The sequence below is a fragment of the Pocillopora damicornis genome, chromosome 14 (genome assembly GCF_964200805.1).
Source record: "Pocillopora damicornis chromosome 14, jaPocDami1.2, whole genome shotgun sequence".
Lineage (NCBI taxonomy): Eukaryota > Metazoa > Cnidaria > Anthozoa > Scleractinia > Pocilloporidae > Pocillopora > Pocillopora damicornis.
Window position 1 is genome coordinate 3,114,314 of NC_142683.1, and position 20,495 is coordinate 3,134,808.

At 37.3% G+C, this 20,495-nt stretch overlaps 2 protein-coding genes across 2 annotated transcripts in view; one reads left to right on the top strand and one right to left on the bottom strand.

The window, feature by feature from the left end:
* The window catches only part of LOC113683622 (uncharacterized), a 10,676-nt gene extending 4,926 nt beyond the window's left edge, over window positions 1–5,750 (bottom strand). The window contains exons 1-8 of the mRNA XM_089193305.1: window positions 5,457–5,750; window positions 4,034–4,068; window positions 3,896–3,936; window positions 3,293–3,388; window positions 2,321–2,371; window positions 2,141–2,214; window positions 1,710–1,799; window positions 764–811 (exon numbers count right to left, since the gene is read on the bottom strand). Of these exons, the coding sequence (XP_089049431.1) occupies window positions 764–811; window positions 1,710–1,799; window positions 2,141–2,214; window positions 2,321–2,371; window positions 3,293–3,388; window positions 3,896–3,936; window positions 4,034–4,068; window positions 5,457–5,537 (516 nt within the window). The 5' untranslated portion in view covers window positions 5,538–5,750. The remainder of the gene's footprint in view (window positions 1–763; window positions 812–1,709; window positions 1,800–2,140; window positions 2,215–2,320; window positions 2,372–3,292; window positions 3,389–3,895; window positions 3,937–4,033; window positions 4,069–5,456) is intronic.
* LOC113683632 (serine/threonine-protein phosphatase 4 regulatory subunit 4) lies at window positions 5,603–20,072 on the top strand. Its single transcript, XM_027200888.2, has 23 exons — window positions 5,603–6,086; window positions 6,186–6,259; window positions 8,277–8,379; window positions 8,832–8,979; window positions 9,620–9,693; window positions 10,180–10,286; window positions 10,575–10,682; window positions 11,127–11,248; window positions 12,071–12,193; window positions 12,571–12,683; window positions 13,388–13,465; window positions 14,022–14,141; window positions 14,416–14,493; window positions 14,590–14,673; window positions 15,228–15,410; window positions 15,757–15,862; window positions 16,302–16,429; window positions 17,295–17,459; window positions 17,549–17,635; window positions 18,009–18,093; window positions 18,528–18,605; window positions 18,918–19,179; window positions 19,330–20,072. The coding sequence occupies exons 1-23, from the start codon at window positions 5,997–5,999 to the stop codon at window positions 19,406–19,408; spliced, it is 2,595 nt and encodes an 864-aa protein (XP_027056689.2). The 5' UTR covers window positions 5,603–5,996; the 3' UTR covers window positions 19,409–20,072.
* Window positions 20,073–20,495: the final 423 nt, after the last annotated feature.

Sequence of the window (20,495 nt, forward strand, 5' to 3'; positions counted from 1 at the left end):
AATTATGATGTGTAAATGAAAAATAAAACCAAATTAAAAAAAACCACCAAGGCTCAAAAAACCCGAGCTTTCCTCTAAGGGAAAAACAAGATAGATAAATTTAGGCAAGAGATATTATAATATTGTCCAATAAGACAAAAGTGGCTGAAAAGAAACTAGTGTTTGATTCTAGACACCACAGTCCCATTTTAGACATTTGCGTCCAACTTTCAACACTAGTGTCTAATCTAATATGCAAGTAACCAAATTCTGACACAAGTGTGTGGTTTTACACACTAAAGTGCAGTTTTGGATACTTTTGTCAGATTTTAGACACCAGTGCTGATTTTGGACATAACAAGTGTTAGATTTTAGACACTAATGACCAATTTTAGACACTAATATCTAAAATCTGACACATATAGAAACCAAAATCAGACACTGGTGTCTAAAATTAGTATAAGTGTTCAAAATCAGACAGCTGAGTCTAAAATTGCACACTTAGTCTAGTGTCTAAAATTGGACAATAGAGTCTGAAATATCGTCCAAAACTTGTCACTGATGTCTAAAACCAATTTGTGGCAATAGTGTCCAATTTCGGTCATTAGCGCCAGATATTAGACACTGTTGTCCAATTTTAGATGCTAGTATCTGATTTTATACTCTAGAGTCTGGTTTTTGTCTACAATGGAACACTAGTGTAAAAAATAAGACAGAATAAAGAGATGCCCCTCTGTTCATCAACATCCCAACTTTGATTGACTGTGGCCTCATTTAGAATTACTTGGTTTGTCCACACAGCATTGTCAATGCTTTCAGCAAATCGTCTGGCCTGAAAATCAGAAAACAAAAGTAAGGAAAAGTCTATAACCTCTAGTTCTTCACCATAGTATTAACAATAATTGCATTCCTTTAAATGTCAAAGGTGTTTCTCATCTCACTTGGGTTACATGTCTAGCAGACAAAACAGAGCTAAAGCCATACCCCAGGTGGTTCTCTTGGCAAATTCATGTTAAAAATTTCTGACATGCATTCTAAGACTCTTCATGTGCATTTATTCAGTAAGTTTTCATCACCCTGCTACTTGGGTTGCAAACAAGCCTCTTTTGTGGGACCCATAAAGCCCAGTGCATGCTCTTATTGAAAAACATTAGGCAAAAATTCCTCTTATACAAGGACTCTATGCAATGGCATGAGCGGGGAGGGATAAAGCTATATTGCCTGGAGAGGATGCAGCTAAAAGAAAGGAAAAAAAAAGAGGGAGGATTATATGATAAAATGTTATGGACCAAGTTTAAGGTTGAGTTAGATGGTAAAATTACTTTGCTCTCAGTTATGACAGGCAGACTTTGCTGTGCTCAGACCCTAAGCTATGAGCAAGACCCAAATATTTTCCCATCCCACCGCCATCTACTCTCAAATAGACAACAGCTATATGGTATGTAAAAGCTATTATTTAATACTGGATAATGCAATTCTAGAGTTTTCATTGGCTTTTTTATAGCCATCATGGATTATGAGCCATTATATCATGCTTTAAAAATATGTTCTTACAAAATAAAGTTGGAAAGATATTTTGGAGCATTTTTTGATAAAACATTTATCCACTTATGCCTGTTGGATATGGGATGATTAGAGCCAACTCAGCCTTATGGGCCTTATTGGTTATTTATCATCGCATATCCAATGCACGCTTATGGAATAATTGTTTGATAAGGAGAAATGATCACCTGATGGTTGTAGTTCATGGGATCATCAAATGGAACAGCAGGCACGGGATGTACATCAGCACCTAATGTCTTCAAAACATCTATCTTTTCCTTTAAAAAAAAATGTAAATATTTTCATTTTAATGTGCAAATTCCCAATGGCAGATGGAAAAAGGTGAATGTTAAAATAATAACAACAATTCTCAGCTAAAATTAACTCTTCATAATACCATGAGTCATTTCCTAGTAAAAAGGACACTTGAATTCCAACAATGAATGTTAATCATCAAGACAATCTCTTAAACCTTAGCTCCCAAATGTAGCCATGAGAGAATTTTCTTCTTTTAATATCAAAAAAATATCTAACAGACAAGTGATGAAAAATATCATGTAGTAAAAGGATTAATATGCCCTTGTATTCATAACTATAACAAAGCTCTGTTGACACCCACCTGTGACTGTGTATTTGGCATGTAAATAACACACTTGTAACCCTTGGCAAGACAAATGTGTGCAAGTCCTATACCTAAAATAAACCCAATGAAACCCAATAAACCACAACAACTTATTGCACTCTTTGACAAAATAATCATAACATGACAAATCAAAACAATTGATAATTCCATACAAACCTGTATTTCCAGCTGTTCCTTCGACTACAGTTCCACCAGGTCTTATCAAACCTAGAGACAAATAGAAAATAATGACATTTTCAGATTCTGGTAACCTGCCTGTTTCCAAAACTTCCCAAGCAACAGGCTGTGCAATCAGAAAAAAGTATTCCTTAACTTATCATTGTTGAACAGAAAAATCACAACCTTTAACTCAATTAACTGTTTAACACCAAAGAGTGACTAGCTTCTAATTTCTCCTTACAGTATCATCCTTGAATAAAAAGTATAGGTCGCGAAAATAAGAAGCTGAAATCATAATTGTCAAACAAATTCTCCTTGTCAGTACCATAGGAAATGTTAACCCTTTCACTCCCAAGATCTTATTAGTAATTCTCCTTACTATCTGCCATACAATTCTTATGATGTTAGTTTAGAGAATTTGGTATTGGATCAACTAATAATCCCATGATTGATATCCTTCTCTATTCTCATCACCTGCCTGCTTGATATTGTATTGATATTGTAAGGAGAAATTCTGTCTTGGTCACTTGTGGGAGTGAAAGGGTAAGAGAACAGAATGGAGAATATGAACACCAATGATGGATGTAAAGGGTTAATAAGCCTCAAACAAATCCACGGATCCTTATACTGGCATGATTTGTGGATTTGAGCTAGGACCATTGAGACAGGTTTTTTTTTTTTTTTTTTTTTTTTTTTGGGGGGGGGGGGGAGGGGGGGCACTTTTCTCTCAAAGTGCTTCTTTCAACCCAAGGGTAAATATGGAATACCCATCCGATAAACTATCACAGCAACCAAAAAAAATGCCAGCAGAGGGGGGAACTGTTATAGGCCAGCATTCCATCCCAGAAGAGTCTAGGCCTCTTCATGTTAAAGGAAACTGAAGGAACTCCAGTTGCAGTGATGAATCACTAGGCCTGTAAGAATTAGCCCCCAATATAATGAAAAATATCAACAAAAGGTAATACAAACCCTTTTCCTCTGCTTCTTTAATAAGGTACAGTGCAGCGCGATCTTTCACAGAGCCACCAGGGTTAAGTTGTTCAGCTTTAGCAGTGATATCACATCCTGAACAACAAATCAGAAAAACCCTTTGGCACCAAGACTGACTAGCATCTAATTTCTCCTTACAAAATCAGCACTGGAACAAACACAGAGGTTGCAAGAATAAAGAAAACAACCACCAACTGAAAAAGCTCTTGATTGTTACACAAATTCTCCTTGTCAGAACCTCAGGGAAAGTACAGAGGACAGTGTGGGGAACATGCATAATTAAGTTAGGGTGAGTAAGGTTAAAAAGCATTGGAAATAAGAGTAACGACAAACTATAGAGAAGCTAACCTTCCTGTACCCAGTATTCTACTTTTTCTTAGGAAAGATGCAACAAACATCCCAAACTTTCCCACTGCACTTTTTCTACACGATTTTTTTTCTCAAATATTGGACACCATGCAACATCTCCGCTCCCCCTCCCCTCCCATCCCAGAGATTACAACAACAGTCCTTGAGATGAGCATCCATTTTTCTGAAAAGAAAATTAAGCAGAAAAATTATATAATTTATTTTAATGCTCACCTGTTTTCTCACTGAGCTTGTTAAATCTTATCAGAGGAGTGCTACCAGCAAAGAAAAAAATTTGGTAATGAGCTTCAATAAAATAATGTTTTAAAGCTGTATAAATAAAACTGGAAAACAAGTTTATTTCAGGCTTACTTGCCAACCATTCCAATAAAGCCATGGCGTAACTCCTTTAAAAAAAAAAATTATGAAAAAGCTATAAAATTTGTGTTATATTTATTTCAAGGATAATTTAATAAGTAAATTGATTATAAAACCCAAAAATTGTTTGTTGGTCATCCCTTTACCTTCCATGAGATCACAATGATGTAGAAAATGCATTCATGTCATGAACAAAGGAGGTAGGTTTCTTAAGAAGTTGGAGGGCTCCAAGTTCCCTTTTTCAAAAAGTCGCCTTTAGGTGAATGGCCACCTTAGAAAAAAATTTGGTCACAAAAAAAATTTTTCTTAAGATGGCAATTGTACATCTGATAATTTGACCAAACATTAACAGATTTTTCAAATTTCTTCCTTTTCAAATCTGTTGGTTGTTGATTGGTGATTTGTGCCAAAATTTTAGTTGCCAAACATATTTTCTACCTGCCATGGTGACCAAAATGGCCACAACTTGGAGTGCTGAGCTGTGGTATTGCATCAGTGATAGGTATTACAAGATAATTTGGTTTAATCAACAGTTTCTAAAGCTGATGTTTCAAGATTTAGCCTTCGTCAGAGCAAATGGCCAGAGTTGAGTTGTCACAGTAATAAAAGAAAAAGGGAATAAAGGGGGTGAGTTTCTGAAAAACTGTAGTGCTGATGAAGGGTCAACACTTGAAAGATCAGTTTTAGAAACTCACTAGGGTGGACAATTAACATTACAAACTCAATCATTCACATTGTGGTTTTCAACATGACCTAATTTAAGGGCTAAGTCATTTTACTTTCTCAACATCCCACTCTATCCAAGAGCAGAGTATAAATGGGTGCAAATTATTGGAAAAATCTTAAAAAATACTAGGAGAACCCTGTAATGGACTGAAATCCAATACAGAACATAAAAAGTGTATCCTTAGTGCATTCATACTGTGCAACCAGGAATAAGAATTATCTCCCCACCCTACCCCCCTATCCCCCACCTCCTCTCCAACTTGAACTGTCCTGGCATGGGACATTCAGTGGAAGATTACATGCATGTTGGAGTTAAGTAAGAATCAAAGAATCACTCAATGCTGCAATGTATAGTTGCAAAAAATATATCCCCTAATTTTGATTGTAATGCTCCATTTTACTCTAAAATTGGCTCCTGGTTTAATTGTCCGTTCACTTCGATGTTTTGGTTATAAAGTGGATGTTTTTCCTAAATTCATGCAAGGTGAGTCAACTAAAAAAATGTGATTATTTAGAGGAACAATTTTAATTCAATAAATTGCTCTTTTGAAGAAAAGTTCGATCTGTTTATTGAGCAATATTCATCTCCAGGGCCTCCCTACTCGGATCAAATCGCGGATAAACTATTCAGGATTATCAATACATCATTTGGCTGACGCCGAAGACAGTCCTTCATTGTCTCTATACTTACCTTGGAGAAATTTCTAACTCTCAAGTTTGCCAAAGAACGAAATTTCAAAAGTCTACAATTTTGCGCAATCCTAGCGGCCATGTTGGAAGAACCGCTGACTAATGATAATCGATCAATTATCGAATAATTATTCCCAGACTCTTACTTTTCAAATCTCCGTTTGCAGGCTAAAATTCTCTCGATACATGAATACTTCCTTAAAACAAATATATTAGCTTTAAAATCCATACTGGATGTATTTTTTGAGTAAAACTGACTGTAAAATAGAATATTTATTCTGGGTCGGAAATCGATGAATGATCGTTGCTGGGAACACCGCATAAGATGCGCCCGTGTGGGACCACGGGAGTTGCACTACAAATGTGATAAGTTTACTCCAAAGATCCGTCAATGATTTCTGAAAACAGATGGATTAACTGAGCAATTTAGAGGATTTTTGTACTCGAAAATGATTGTCAACGAGACATAGAGGCTTATTTTGTGGAGTTGCGAGGCACTCCAGCATGAACTGGACAAACTGCCTTCGCTATCAGTCCTGATATGTCGAGCCTGGGATCGTTCGTTGGTGGGCCCCTGGGAGAGGAAGACGTAGAAGAGCTACGCTCCGAGCGTTCCATACGAGGACTCAAGGTCAATATTGCATTTATTTTTGAACAGAGAGATATGATATAGGCTCGTACTGTTCAACTATCACTAACGATCTTGGAAAATGTTCTCATTTTACCGCAGTCTCAAGAAGAAATCGAAAGACTGACTGTTGACGAGAGTCTTGATGACATTGAGCGGGCCGTGTTACTATTAAGGTGAGCTGAATACAAACCTCAAATCACATACTTAACGCTCAATAATTTGGAAGTTAATCGTCGCTCAAAAATGCCTGAAGTTCTGAACATTCTGCGTTCAAGAACATCTCGAACCGTTCGTGAAATTGATCACGGAATTATGTGTAGATTTCACTCGTTTCCGTCACGTCTAATAAGCATGTTTGCTCATTTTGCTTGGTTTAATTATAACAATGGCAATTTTTATTTTGTTTGTTGAATCATGGTTTCTTTTAGATGGATTAATGCCTTCCTTGAATTCGAAAGCTGAGCTTAATTTAGTTACTTTTTCAAGTGCTACCGTCAGAGCACAAAAACGTGGCGTTGGCAAAGGCCAATGTGCGCTAATGTGATTTCAAACGAGCGGTGAGATGTCAGGTATTATTAACTTTATTTTCGATGAATCACAAGTGGACCATAAAGCTCACAAACCATTAAATAGCTTGAAAATTAATAATGGATTTAGACTGCGGTGTACGTTTTGTCTGAGGGTGTGTGTACACTAAGAAAGGCTAGTATTAGCCGTCAGCAAACATGTCTGAAAAGTTTGTGTGACTTTTGAAGAGGCAAATCTATTTGACTGTTTGCATGTTGCGATTCAAATGAACATTTCAGTTCTCTATGGCCTTTGTCGCGCTTACGTTTACTGCATTTTAAAGTCCATTAGTTTCGTAGAGTAACTTATACTCTGAACTTTTTAAATACTTGGACAAGGGAGAAGTGTGGATTTGTGCTGTTAAGAATTCAGCAACGTCCTTGAAAAATATGTGGCGTAATCGAAACTAGATGAAGTAAAATTTGAAAGAGGTCAGGTCAAAATGTGTTTTTCACGTGTAGCAGATGACTTTTTGGAAGCTGATGGAAATGTGAATTGCACCAAATATCTTGAAATTTCATCTAAAGGAAAGGAAACAATGTTTTGCAAAGCCTACTCTTCTGCCTGTCCTAGATATTGTGACTTCTAGCAAATATTGTACACTAGTAATTTATATTTTGTCACTTGCGTGTGGTATCAATATAGTAGATCCGCTGATGGACTGTTTGTGTTGTATCTCGTGGTCATTAAAACTTGCTTTGAATTAAAATAAACTTTTCATGCATGTATTTATTCAAGAAAACTTTTAAATCTTCTCACATGAATCCTATTAATATTTTTATAAAGCCTCTATCTCTGGATGATCACGACAATCCAGGATAGAATTTTATCTAACCCAATATCTGGGCATGTTTTTGAATTTGTTGTTATTTTGGACCAGGTGAATCTTTGCACAAAAGCTTGAATGTGTTATTGTGTTATTTGGTGGTTCCTGTTAAAATTGCCTCTTACACAATCAATAAGTGTTGAAATTTTCATGATCTCCCGTGGAAAATATGAATAAATACTACACAGACATCCTAAGCAGGAAGTTCTATCATTGTTCGTAACTTGACCCCGTATCTCTCCTCATTTATCAGCTCTTTGTTCCTTGAAGCGTGGTTTTATAATTAGATGCATGTGCTTTGTTGATTTGTCAGCTTGAGGGATCTATAAAGGCCCTGAAGATTACACACACAGTTGACGTGTTTTTCGGTTGTTATTACACATATTTAATTAGTTCACAAAATTGCCTTGTCATGCTACTCCACATGCATGCATTGTGCGTAGCATGGAAAACTACAATGATTACAGGAAATTCCCTGATATTGAATATGGATGTTAGTCAATTAGAATCTTGTCAAACACAAACTGGTCTATCAGAATTTTAAAAAAAAATACAATCATTCAACATTCAGGTAAATCTGCCAATAATATGAAATTCAGTTTACACCTCATGTTCTCCTATAAATTTTCCAAAATCAATTGACTTAAAAACACTTGTTGAGAGTACAATATTATCAATTGTAATTGTTACTGTGTTACATAATGCATAATAACAAAAGTAAAAAGGAAGGCTATCCAGCTCACTATGTTTAGGTGAAGTAATCTTGCTAATAAAAACAACATTATTATTATTTACAGTTCTGGAGTGGAAATTCAAAAGCTCAGTGTCATTAATAACTTACCCAAACTTCTAGAGAAGAACAGTGCTGATGTTAACAGAAGAGTGGTACCAGTTCTTAGGGTGAGTCACATGATCATTTATGTGGTGAAAAAAAAACCTTATATTGAAGAGACTAGGATATCAAAGATATAAATTTGAAAAACAGAGCCCAATTTTTTTCAGAATTGGATTTGTGAAAATCAAACATATTCATATGTGTTGTACCACAGAAATAAGGATAGTGACCCATATTTTTCACACCATTTTTTTGTCCATTTTGTTGTCCATTTTGACCTATTACAACCACAAAATCTGTAGCAAATTCTAATTTTGAGGAAACAGACCAATCCTTTCACCCCCAAGAGTGACTGGAATCCAAAACTAAATGAAACATTAAGGTCACAAGTCAACTGATGAAGCTTGTGATCATTAAAAAGTTTCTCCTTAGCAGTACCACAAGAAAAGGTAAAAGGACAGTATGGAGAATCTTCATACTGATGTTAGGGTGTAAAGGGTTTACCATACTTTTGCAGGAGTACCTGTACATTGCTCCCCTCCATGTTCAGCTTGAAGCTACCAAGTCTTTTTCAAGCATCATTCAAAATGGAACAATACCAGCATACATGTTTTCTTCATCATTTCTGCCAATCATACTGCACAATATTGACAACAGAGACAATGGTGAGTGCAAACATTAAGTCAGTTGTGCTTTGGTTCTGTGTAAACTATGCTTAGTGCTCTAGGTTGGAGCTTGCAGTACCTTAGTCTTTAGAGGAGCTGGTGATCTACTGATCCTGTAGAAGGGCTTGAAATAGATTGATACTTCAACAACACTTGTTGACTGAACATGCAATTGATGTACACATATAAGCATGTTACTTGTTAAGTATTCATTCAATTTCACCCATAACCAGGTACATATTTTTCCTACAGTGGTTGGATCAATGTACATTTTTTCACTAGCACCTATTGTAAATTGGGGAGGGGGAGAAACTTACTTAACCCTTTTACTCCCACAAGTGACCAAGACAGAATTTCTCCTTACAATATCAATACAATATCAAGCAGGTAGGTGATGAGAATAGAGAAGAATATAAATTATGGGATTATTAGTTGATCCAACACCAAATTCTCTGAACTAACATCATAAGAATTGTATGGCAGATAGTATGGAGAATTACTAATTAGATATTGGGAGTGAAAGGGTTAAGGTAACTGACTGGCTGGTACTTTTGACCAGCTACTGGCTGTTATTGACAGTTTTGCTCTTGATGTATGACTATGACCCTCATGAAATCATACATGAATCATTTTATTGCAGTGGTGGCAAATTCATGGCTTGAAACCCTCCTGACATCAATTGATTTCCTTCCAAAAGATGTTATAAAAAGAGAGGTAGATGCTTATTTATTAATAAAATCTCTTTCACCTTTGATAATACTTTGGTATTTTTAAACCTGCATTACTATGTTCAGTGTCTCTTTCAAGAAATGAAGCAAGTGCATCACAGGCTCTATTTCATATAAATAAGGCACCACACTCTACAAATAAATTGAAAGATGGCACAGAAGCTTTCCTTGGAATAAGCACCATAAAAATCAAAACGTACTAAATTGTAATATTCCAGGAATAATGATGAAGATCCAGGGTTGTTACTATTCTCTTAAGATAGTTGACCCTCAAAACAAGTGTTACAAAAAGCCGCCAAACTGAAAAGTAACAAGGGTCATTAATTATGAAAATTTATGGTCATAGAGAAACAGAAAGAGCTCCTGAAATTTTATGGTTGATATTTTCTGGAAGAGGACAGCTTCTTAAATGAATAAACAGTGAAAAAAACAAAGTAGTTTTTAAGTTACAAATGCATCAATTTATTTGCAGGTCCTTGGTATTGCCATCTCCAAGGGTCAACTCTCTCAATCAGTTAATTGTAGACTTGCAAGTTGCAAGCTTCTTGGACAAATTGCACCAAAGTTTGAAACTTACTGGTAAGGTCTGACTCTTTAACTCTGTGATGCAAACTTTTTCTTTAACCTTTCAAGGAAAAAGTTATTCCATAAAGAAGAAGTACAGTATGATCTAAGAACCATGTAAATTTTAGCTCTGAAGTTCTAAAATGTGTATAAAAATTGTAACTTTCTGCAGGGTTATTAAACCATTTGAAAATTCTTTAGATGAGCTAAAAATTTGACTTTGAAAATCACAATTTCAAAACAGCCTGCAGAACACAGTTTTGGAACCCTGATACACAGTTCATAAAAATTGTTTTGTTGCAGGATAAAGAAGGAGTTAATGTCTTTGGTAGCATCACTATGTCAAGATGTTGATTATGAGGTCAGAGCTTGTATGTGTCAACAGCTGGAAAGTATAGCAAGAGCTCTAGGGTAAGGTGCCATCATTATGTAGTTGTTTGTTGTCCTATTTCAATCCATCCTCTAGGTGGAGGCCACAGACCATCCTGAAAGGGGGGAGAAGAGTGCTCATTGTACTCTAAGCTGGGAAAAATACCCCGAATTGTCCTTGAAAATTTTTTTCACACTTACAAGCCTCTTTACAATTTAAATAATCTCTAGTGTGTTGGTCTTTGATTTGTGACAAATTCCCCCTCAGTCCCACAGCTTTCAATTTTTGGTGTTACACTTCTCCCCCCCCCCCCCCCTTCTCATCAGAGATGCACTCACCTGCATCTGTGTGCCACTTTATTTGTTCTTACCACATTTTACTATCATCTGTGGTCTATTACTGAACAGCCATACAGCAACATGGAATCTATTTGAATGTTAAAGTTTTGAAAATATTGGATATTAAAAATTTTTATGTAACCACAGGTTGGAAAGCACACAAAGCATTATCATACCAGAGCTGGTTGAGCTTACAAATGATGAGGAAACTAGTGTGAGACTTGCAGGACTGGAAACAATCACAAACCTTCTTAATCTTCTTGATGATGGTAGGAATTTAAAGAAATCCCTGTTTTATTATAGAGTTGTAAGTAACTCTCAGTGTAACATTTTCGACATCTGGGGGAGACCCTGAACTGACAGAACTAAAATTTAGAATCACCTTGTATAACATACAGTAGTAAACACAGGTTTTGATAACCTTTTCTGCTGTCAACTCATGGCTTTTTCAAACCTAAAAGTTCTTCATTTTACTCGACAATCTAACACAAATGAAACTTATAGCACTGAATAACAAAGGAACATGAGTCATGCATTTTTTTCAGCCGTGTGTGCAAAAAAATCATATATGCTTGTCTGACTACACTGTGTCTGAGCCTATGAAATGCGTCCATGCAGTTAACATGTATGTGAATGATACTGTCATAAACACAGGGGTTTCAATAACCTTTCCATAACCAGCTGCCGAGGGTGTAACAGTTGACTGTGCCATAAGGCAAAACACACAAGCTTCCTCTTAGGCTAAACAAGCAGCCATTAGAGGTCTTAAGGAAGTGGTGGACAAATAATTGACACTAACATGAAAGTACTGCTCAATAGTTTTCAACTGAATGGTTGCACACCATGGTTTCATCAAAAGTTGTGTCATGTGGAACTACCTTGAACAGCATAATTAACAGCTCTGCAGAAACAGACTACCCAGGATTTAACCTTAGAAATACCCCCTCTTTACAGAAATAAAATTTTTGGGTCAAGAATTTACTTAAAAGCAATAAATACTTGACTAGTGTAGTGTACAAATAAAGTTGTTGTTGTTGTTGTTGTTGTGTTGTTGTGTAGTTTCTAAGCCATGAAATGTTATATTTTTACAGATACTTGCACATCAGTCATCATTCCTTTGGTCCAAAAGTTCTGTGATGAAATTCCCAAGCAGTGTTCAGAGTCTCTCCTCACAGTGGCGCAGTTGTTTGGAAAACTTTCCCATGGGTTATCAAGTAAGTAAAAATTTTATCCAGTAAACACTTATTGAGCTCTTGAAAAAAGTGTTGAGGCTGTGTGCTTTGGTTATAAGGGTCCTGGCTCAAGGCATGGCCAGGTAATTCTGTGGTCTTATTAGGCAAGAAAGTTAGTTTAGCTCTGACCCTCTACACCCAGTGGTGTGAAAAGGTCGCAGATAACTGTTTAGGGTACTCAAAAACTTTATGGGAGGGAGGGGGTGAGGGTGGCTAGTGCATTAAATTTGCATCTCATTCAAGAAGAGGAGAATGGTAATATTCCTTGTCGTCTCAAGTTATGGCAACCAGGAAATCTCTGGCTTTAACAGAGGGTGAAGCTTGTCAGTTTTGACCATTTTTTTTTCTGTTGACCTCAGTTAACCTTAGTGAGACTAAAAGGAAGTGGTTCTTGGAGTTTTACAAAAAGATGTGCTGCTGTGGCAATCCAAACAAAAATAACAGAGTAGGAAGTGTGACACTGGCACTCCAGGTAAGTAAATCCCTATAGATTCCTCTTTGGTTTTAGTTGTCAAAAGAAAATTAATTTTGGGGTTTGTTTTTGGTATTTTAAAAAATTACCTTGTGGCAGTGTTTGGAAAACAGGTGGAACTTGTATTACACTGGAACCCATTAGACTTTCACTGATGTCAGCTCAGTGCAGCTTCTGGACAGTCGAGCAACAGGAATTTGTCATTGCTACAATAAATATAGAATTGTTTGTTTAGTTCCACCTATTGTGGTAGGCGCCTCTAGGTTTCCTGGTACAAAGACTCCTTAATGAGGAACAAATGACTTGGTCAATGCCTTGCTCCCAACATTTGACCTTGCGGTTCAGTTCAAAGTAGTGCCCATTTAGGAACTGTTCACCTACCCCTCCCCAAACCCAAAATTAACCCTAACTTGTTATTAGTTTACTGTTATTGGCTTAGGGGAGGGGTAGGTACACAATTGCACTGATACCAACTTTGATCCATGGGAGCCATTCATTCAATCCATTTTGAAATCTGGTTTTTTTCTGAATTCTTTCTCTGGAGTTACAGTAATTGCAATCAACCTGTTAAGATCAATTAATCATTTGTGCCAAGGAGATTCAGTTACTGCCTTCCCTTGTGTGTGCCATTCCAGAGTGCATCCAGTATTACTTCTGATCACTACCTTTAAAAGGGTATTAAAATCCTCTTTCTGTTATTTCAGAGCTCTGTTTTATCTGGTGCTACTATTGAAGATGATCCGGAAGCTGAATGCCGAAGATGCTGCGCTTTTAACTTTCCGGTATGAGGATTGAATTGCATCTTAACCCATTAACTCCCAGAATTAATAAACATGTAACTTCTCCTTATAATTTGCATACACCATCTAGCAAACAAGTAATGAGAATACTCGAATCTATCTGATAGAAGTTTTTATCTTGATCTAACACAAAATTCTCATAACTAATTCACAAGGAAATGTGTAGCAGCTAGAGGGGAGAATAAATAATCAGATTTAGGAAGTTAAAGGATTAAGTAACACTGACAATTACTGTGACCAAACAATCAAGCTTCTGATTTATTAAGTTGTTGAATTATTCAGACCCTCTTTTAACGTTTTAATCCCTGAGGGTGACTAGCATCTAATTTCTCCCTAAGGTATCACTACTGAATCCCACAAAAAAGACTCATGAGAATTAAGGAAGTGATTGCGAACTTGAAAAGCTCTTAATTTTTGACTAAATTCTCCTTCTCATTGCCTTAAGAAATATATTAAGAACAGTACGGAGAATATGCATGTTGATGTTGGGGTGTAAAAGGTTTGAACTAGAATATGTTTATATTTCTTTACCCTTCAGGCCATGCTTCTGTTCTGTGGTGCAGCTGGTTTCCAGAGTGAGTTAGCTGCCACATTTCACTCGCTTGTGGAAGATCCTCATGCGCTGGTCAGACGAACTATAGCATGTGGATTTCATGAGGTAAAGAAAAAGTGAGACTTCTTTGGAAGTTGAAAACTGAGTGTGTAGTGCAGTTGGTAAGAAATCTCCCTTTCTCCCTGAAGCCCAGTGTAAAGCATCGAAGCGCGGAATCCGAAAGTCTGCGGTTTGAAGATTTAATTTTTAGTTACGAAAGAATGTTTCAAGAGTCGTAGCGTTGAAAATTTATTGAAGAGAAATCCTTGTTTACCAAAAAATCTGACGGAAAAATCAAGTGAGAGACTTTAACCAACGTGTTTTCTTTTCCTCACTCCAGGTGGCGAAACTTTTAGGGACAAATGTTGGATCAATTCAACAAGATTTAAGTATATTATTAAAGGATGAATCTATAGAGGTGAGAGAATGATGTCATTGAAAAGCTCTTGACTTATTTAGCGTAAAATGTTATTTATTGTTATTCTTATTACAGTTAATTTAATTTTTTTTCTAGGTATTAGAAGGTCTTATCCCAAGTTTACCACAAAGTTTAGAATGTTTAGCTAGCGGAGGACATTCGACTCTTGCAGATACCAAGGTAACTATATGATACTAATATTTGTTCTATCGATATCAATGAAACACCAGAATTTCTTCTGTTTCTAACACAAGATGTATTCGTCGCACGATGTGAAAACATAAATTATAACTTCTCTTTTGAAAACAAAAATATTGTCAGCGCACAAGGGTTTATCAACATGGTGGTTTAATGTTCACTTTTAGGTTTATTTTTCTATAACAAAAGTTTACGATAGTTGAATTTAATTTTTCTTTCAGTGGTTATATGAACAAAACTTGTTTTATTTTTTGTCCGAAGTCGAAGTTAACGCAAGTTAAGTTTCGTGCAGAAGATCTCTGCATTTGGCGCTCCAGTAAAGTATTTTAATCCTCTTTGATGTAAATATCTCATTTATATCCATGCAACAAACAAAACATTACGTGTCCCCAAGAGATTATCTGCAGTTTATCCTATCTTGGTTTCTCCTTATGGTTTCAAATTTATATTCTCGCGTTGACAGTGCCTCATGAACAGAAACATGAAGACTGATGTACCGCACTGGAATCATCTAAAGATTTTCTCTCTTTTTTCAGCTCAATAATTTGTCAAACCTTATACCATCGCTGATCGCGTGTGAACTCGCTGTGGATTCTTCAAGTAACTGGCGCCTCCATGTACAACTATTAGAGAAGTTTTCATGTTTTCCCAAGTGTTTGACCTCTGATCAAATATACTACAAATTTGTGCCGCTGTTCTTCAGATTATTATCGTCAAATGTAAGTTTTATTGTTCAGTGTTACTTAGCTATGGTTTTGTTCAAACCCTTCAACCCTCTGAGTGATCAGCATCTAATTTCTCCTTAGAGTAATGCGGCTGAATCATTCATCAAGATCATGAGAATAAAGAAAATGATCACCAACTCAACATTCTCTTGATTGTTAAACAAATTCTCCTTGTCAGCTTCTGAATGAAATGTATAGAGAACAGTGAGGAGAATATGGATACTGATGTTAGGGTGTAAAGGGTGCGCGTTTGTGTCGACATGCACTCATCTTCGTACATTTTTTTTATTTATCTGCATCTTCTTACTTTTTAAATGCATTTCTCTTTTTTTTCTTCTAGCGTGTTTTACCGGTCAAGTCAGCGGCTGCGCACACACTGTGTGTTTTCATAAGATACAACAGAAGATTTGAGCAAAGACAAGAATTGTGTTGTAGACTTATACAAGGTAACGCTGTCAGGAAACTTATTCTCGCTCTTGAGCGCTCTTCATGTCGTGAGCCAATGTTTTCATCTGATTGGTTGAAAGAGTGACGTGAGTTTTCAAGACTATTCACAATCGCTGAGCGAGGAAGAGCAAAACCAATGAATTCCCGGAGTACTTCAATTGAAAATTGCGACCTCAGCGTCTCGGTTGTGCGTCATGTAACTGATTATAGAAGTTTCTTAATGATTAAACCAACGCGCTTGGTCACCCGCGTTTTCCCGCGCTTTAGGCGGTTTTCTTGTTTTTACTTCGAGTTCTGATTGGCTGTTTGTGATATTTTTCTTTGTTCTGATTGGTTGTTGTGATTACTTCGGTTTTGTCCTAACGACACTCGATCGAAAAGCGCTCCAATGCTGCTTTGTACTTTTCCAAGTTTTAATTATTTTGTCTCTATTTTTAGAATGTGGAAGAGGAAAAAGCTACAGAAGTAGACTATTATTCATAGATATTTGCAAGTTTATAATGGAATTATTTTCGCGTCGATTTTTCAAGGAGAATTTCTTCGAATTTTTATTAGAATTGGGCTCGGTGAGTATTTAATATTTTTCTGTTGCACTTAGACCTTTCAGTAGCCTATTTCAGGCGTTCACTTTTCAAAATGGAGCTAAATGGTCAGGTCGCGTAAAGGAAGGAGATTTGGGACGGGTCACCAATACTCCCTCCTTAACACGACCCGACCCAAACCTTACCCACTGTGACAGGGTCAGGTTGCGTTAAGGAGGGAGGCATGGGACAGGTCACCAATACCCTCTATTATGCGACCCGTTCCAAACCTCCCTCATTGCGACAGGGTCAGGTTGCGTTAAGGAGAGAGGTTAGGGACGGGTCACCAAAACTCCCTCTATTATGCGACCCGTTCCAAACCTCCTTCATTGTGATAGGGTCAGTTTACGTTAAGGAGGGAGGATTGGGTCGGGTTACTGATACCCCTTCCTAAACGCGACCCGACTCATACCTCCCTCCTTTTCACTGTTCCGTCACTAACGCATTGTTTACGCTTGGAACAGGTTAATCTTTCAGTAGTGTGGTGCTTTATTTTACTTTTCTGTGGAAAAACCTGTTTATTTGAGTATTTTATTTCGAAAAGGACGCTGGTAACGATGTAGGTGATTTTCTCTGGAGACAGTAATTGCTTCGCTAAACTCTCTAAATTCCCTCTGCCATGCATTTGAATTAAACAGATCAAAAACAAAACCTTAATTTAAAAGTTGGAGCTTTGAACGTAGCAGTTCTTAAAACAAGCTTTGCAACATTCATCAACTTCTATGAAGAACTCGTACAGCTTAAGTGAAAACTAGGAATTTATTGCGTTTCAAACCCGGTTTCAAAGTAATATATCAGAACAGCGTTCTTTTGTAATGTTTCAAAACTCATCACTCTTTTTGTTTTGTAGGACCCTGTGTTAAATGTAAGATTAAAGTTCTGTACAGTTCCTCCGCGCCTTAAATCGTTGTTAAAGTTACCGTCAGACAGACATTTGTTACAACAACTGGAGCAGTGTATCAGAAATCTACTGAGCAATGAAAAGGAGCCTGATGTTTGCAATGCAGTCAGAGAGGTATGGTCTTATCGTTACTCTCAGGATCTAATTGTTATTTCTCCCCTCTAGCTGTTACCACATTCCTTACATTTGTTCTTTACTTCAAGGCGTTCATGAAGTTGGATAAAACAAAGTACGAAGATGACAAGATAGATCAACAGAAGGAGGAGGAAGAAAGACTTTTAATAGTCATGGTAAAGAATTATCTCTATAATGAAATTATATTCTTTTGTGTCCTGCATTGTATTGATTCGCAGAGGAAGATGCCAGTAATCCCAGTTTGATCATGGGTTTAAATTACAGCCCTCTACCAGCAGTCTACCGCCGCCTATGAGACCTTTTAGCCTCGTCTATCATTTTTATTTCTTTAAATATATATATATAAACATATTTATCACCCTTTTCCCCAAAAGCACCCAGGCTTAACGAGAGGATTACGTCTGTTTAGCCTGCCAGCAGGGCTCACGTTGGGTTTCGCCTCACGGCCTCTTTTCGAGCACCCCCACTTGTAATACCATCGCTCTGCTTATGGTAAAGGTTCTGAAATCCTTGTTTTATCGTCTGTAGGAGGAGAAAGAGAGAGAGGAACTTGCTGGGGCAAATAAGGTTTCGGATCCCAGAAAGAAAGGCAGCAAAGATGACAAGAGAAAAAGTAAGACCTTCCTTTACAAACTGTGTCATGAACGATCTCTAGATTGGTGAGAAAAACAGGCGCGCTTCACATGCTGTTTTGGCGGGAAAACTTGGCAGCCAGCGCCGTGCGAGAATGGTGCAGTGACAAGAGTCATGCGCTTTCACTTTTGGGCCTTTCTACTCTCTGAAGGATTATGTTTCTCTGGATACCTGAAACCCCGGTATCTGAAATACGCTAAAGTTATTTCTCATTGTTTCCGCGACAACTTGTCTCTCAGAGTTTGAAATACATGACAAATATACAAACGACTGAAATACTTTCCGCTCAGTACGTTGAAATCGTATCAGATTATATCAAAGCTTCGCTCTGAATTCAACGTTTTATTTATGACTTCCCTCTTCTCCTTGGTAAATAAACTTCTCTGTTGACATTTACCTCTGACGATTCTACAGTTGTTGCGGCGAAAGGGAAAGCAAGCAAGCCTGAAGGTCATCCATCACTCAAGCGTACGCCTTCTAACTCTGGATCCAGTAAGTGGACGAAAAACTCACAACAAATTACAATCAAATATAAGATGATGTCTTTCCTGTCTAAGAGTGCTTTGTGATTGGCCTTGAAAGTCGCGCCAACTTTTCAACTAATCAGGTGCAAATTTTAAAGCAATCGGGCGTTGGTCACCAGCGTTTTCCCGCGCTTCTGGAAGGTGGCCGTTTTCCGTACTTTTTCTCCCATTTTGCGTCACATAGTGAAGAATTGTTTGAAAGGTGATCGGCTAAGTCCAAACATGACCCATAATGATTGCTCTCAGTCTCACTGTCTTTGTTTCCTACTACTGTTTACAGCTTCAACTGGTGCGGCTAAAACAAGCCAGAAGACAGCACAGCAAAGAAACCCTGGATCAAAGGGTTCTCCGTCGTCTAGTCTTCAAAGACTTCCTAGCCTTTCGTCAGCCCTCCCCAGCACAACCGGATCAAGCACAAGTTCAACATCCGCCGGGGCCTGGAAAGGGTCTCCAAATGCAAGCGGTAACCCTTCAGCTCGCGGCGCTTCTCACGCCTCGACGAGTGGCGTGAAAACGGCGTCTAAAACAACTAAGGAAAAGACGTACGTTTATGAAAAAAAAAAACCTATATTAAATTCTAAACTTATTTTGAAAAAAGAATTTTTTTCTTTGCAAAAAAATTAATGAAAATGTTATGTCAATTTAACTTTGTAACCAAAAGGACTCAGCATTTCTTCTTTTTCTTTTTGTAGGAGCGACAAAACTGCTGCTGGAAAAAGTAGAAAACCAATTTCAGTTAGTTCCTCAAATTCCAGTCGAGGAGGTTTTTGATAAGAGGTCGGTGTAATGTTTGATGACCTGCGACAGTACGGGCCGTCATACGTAAAGTATTAATATGACGACTCAATCCAGTGGACTAGAGAAGGCGTATACGAGGAACGACATTCAGCTGAGGCGACCAACGCAAGGAGATTCCAACAGAACGAAAAGGCATGTCAATTTTAGGGTTTTCACTTACAATCGCGAATGTTGCGTGACAGCAGGGAGCGTGATTGTCACACAATTTACCAGTTTACTGCTTTGAACCGAAATATGGCATTGCCGGTTATTTTAAAAGCTGTAGGTGTATTTTTCGTACCGCATGGATTCAATAGTTAGTACAACTTTTCGGAAATTTAAAATCAAGCTTCTTTCTTGAAGCGTCTTAAACTCTAACAGATTACCTTTGGACAAGTATTTTGTTATCTGTCGAGTCATAATCTTTGTTCGAAAACTACGACACATTGTAAGTAGTGTTCGAATTTCCTCTTCGTAATTCGCATATTTTACCAACACGCTGGTGACTTTAACTAGAGAATATTTGAAGTTGATCGTCGAATGGTAAACTTGATCGGTGAGTCATATAAACGTAAGTTAAGGAAAGTGAGTATAGTGATCTCACATTTTAGAATAAACCCTTCTTTAAAGTTATGATAATAAAAATATGTGCTTAAGACTTTTATTTTTGTTCATTAAGAGTTGGTTCGATCAGGCACCCAACCTCAAATGAGCACCCACCCTGTAAGTACGAAAATTTAATAATTGTTCAAACCCGCCCCCGCCCCCGCCCCCCCCCCTCTAAAAAAAATACAAACAAACAAACAAACCGAAGTGCACAAAAGGAATCACTGTGGTACATATCTTCACTTCTTATTATTATTTTTTTTACTTTTTGTTTTTCTTAAACAAGCTTTTCACTCGCTGGAATGGTGTACATTAAACGAGCGCCAGACTTAGATAAGAGCCGTCTTTCAAGGTCCAAAATTTGAAATTAGCGCCCAGGAGCTTGAAGGATTGAATATGGTATTTTAATGTCCACCTAGCCCATAGAGCAGATGTAATTTTGGTGAAAAAGTGCTCAGTATGTCCCTGGTGAAAA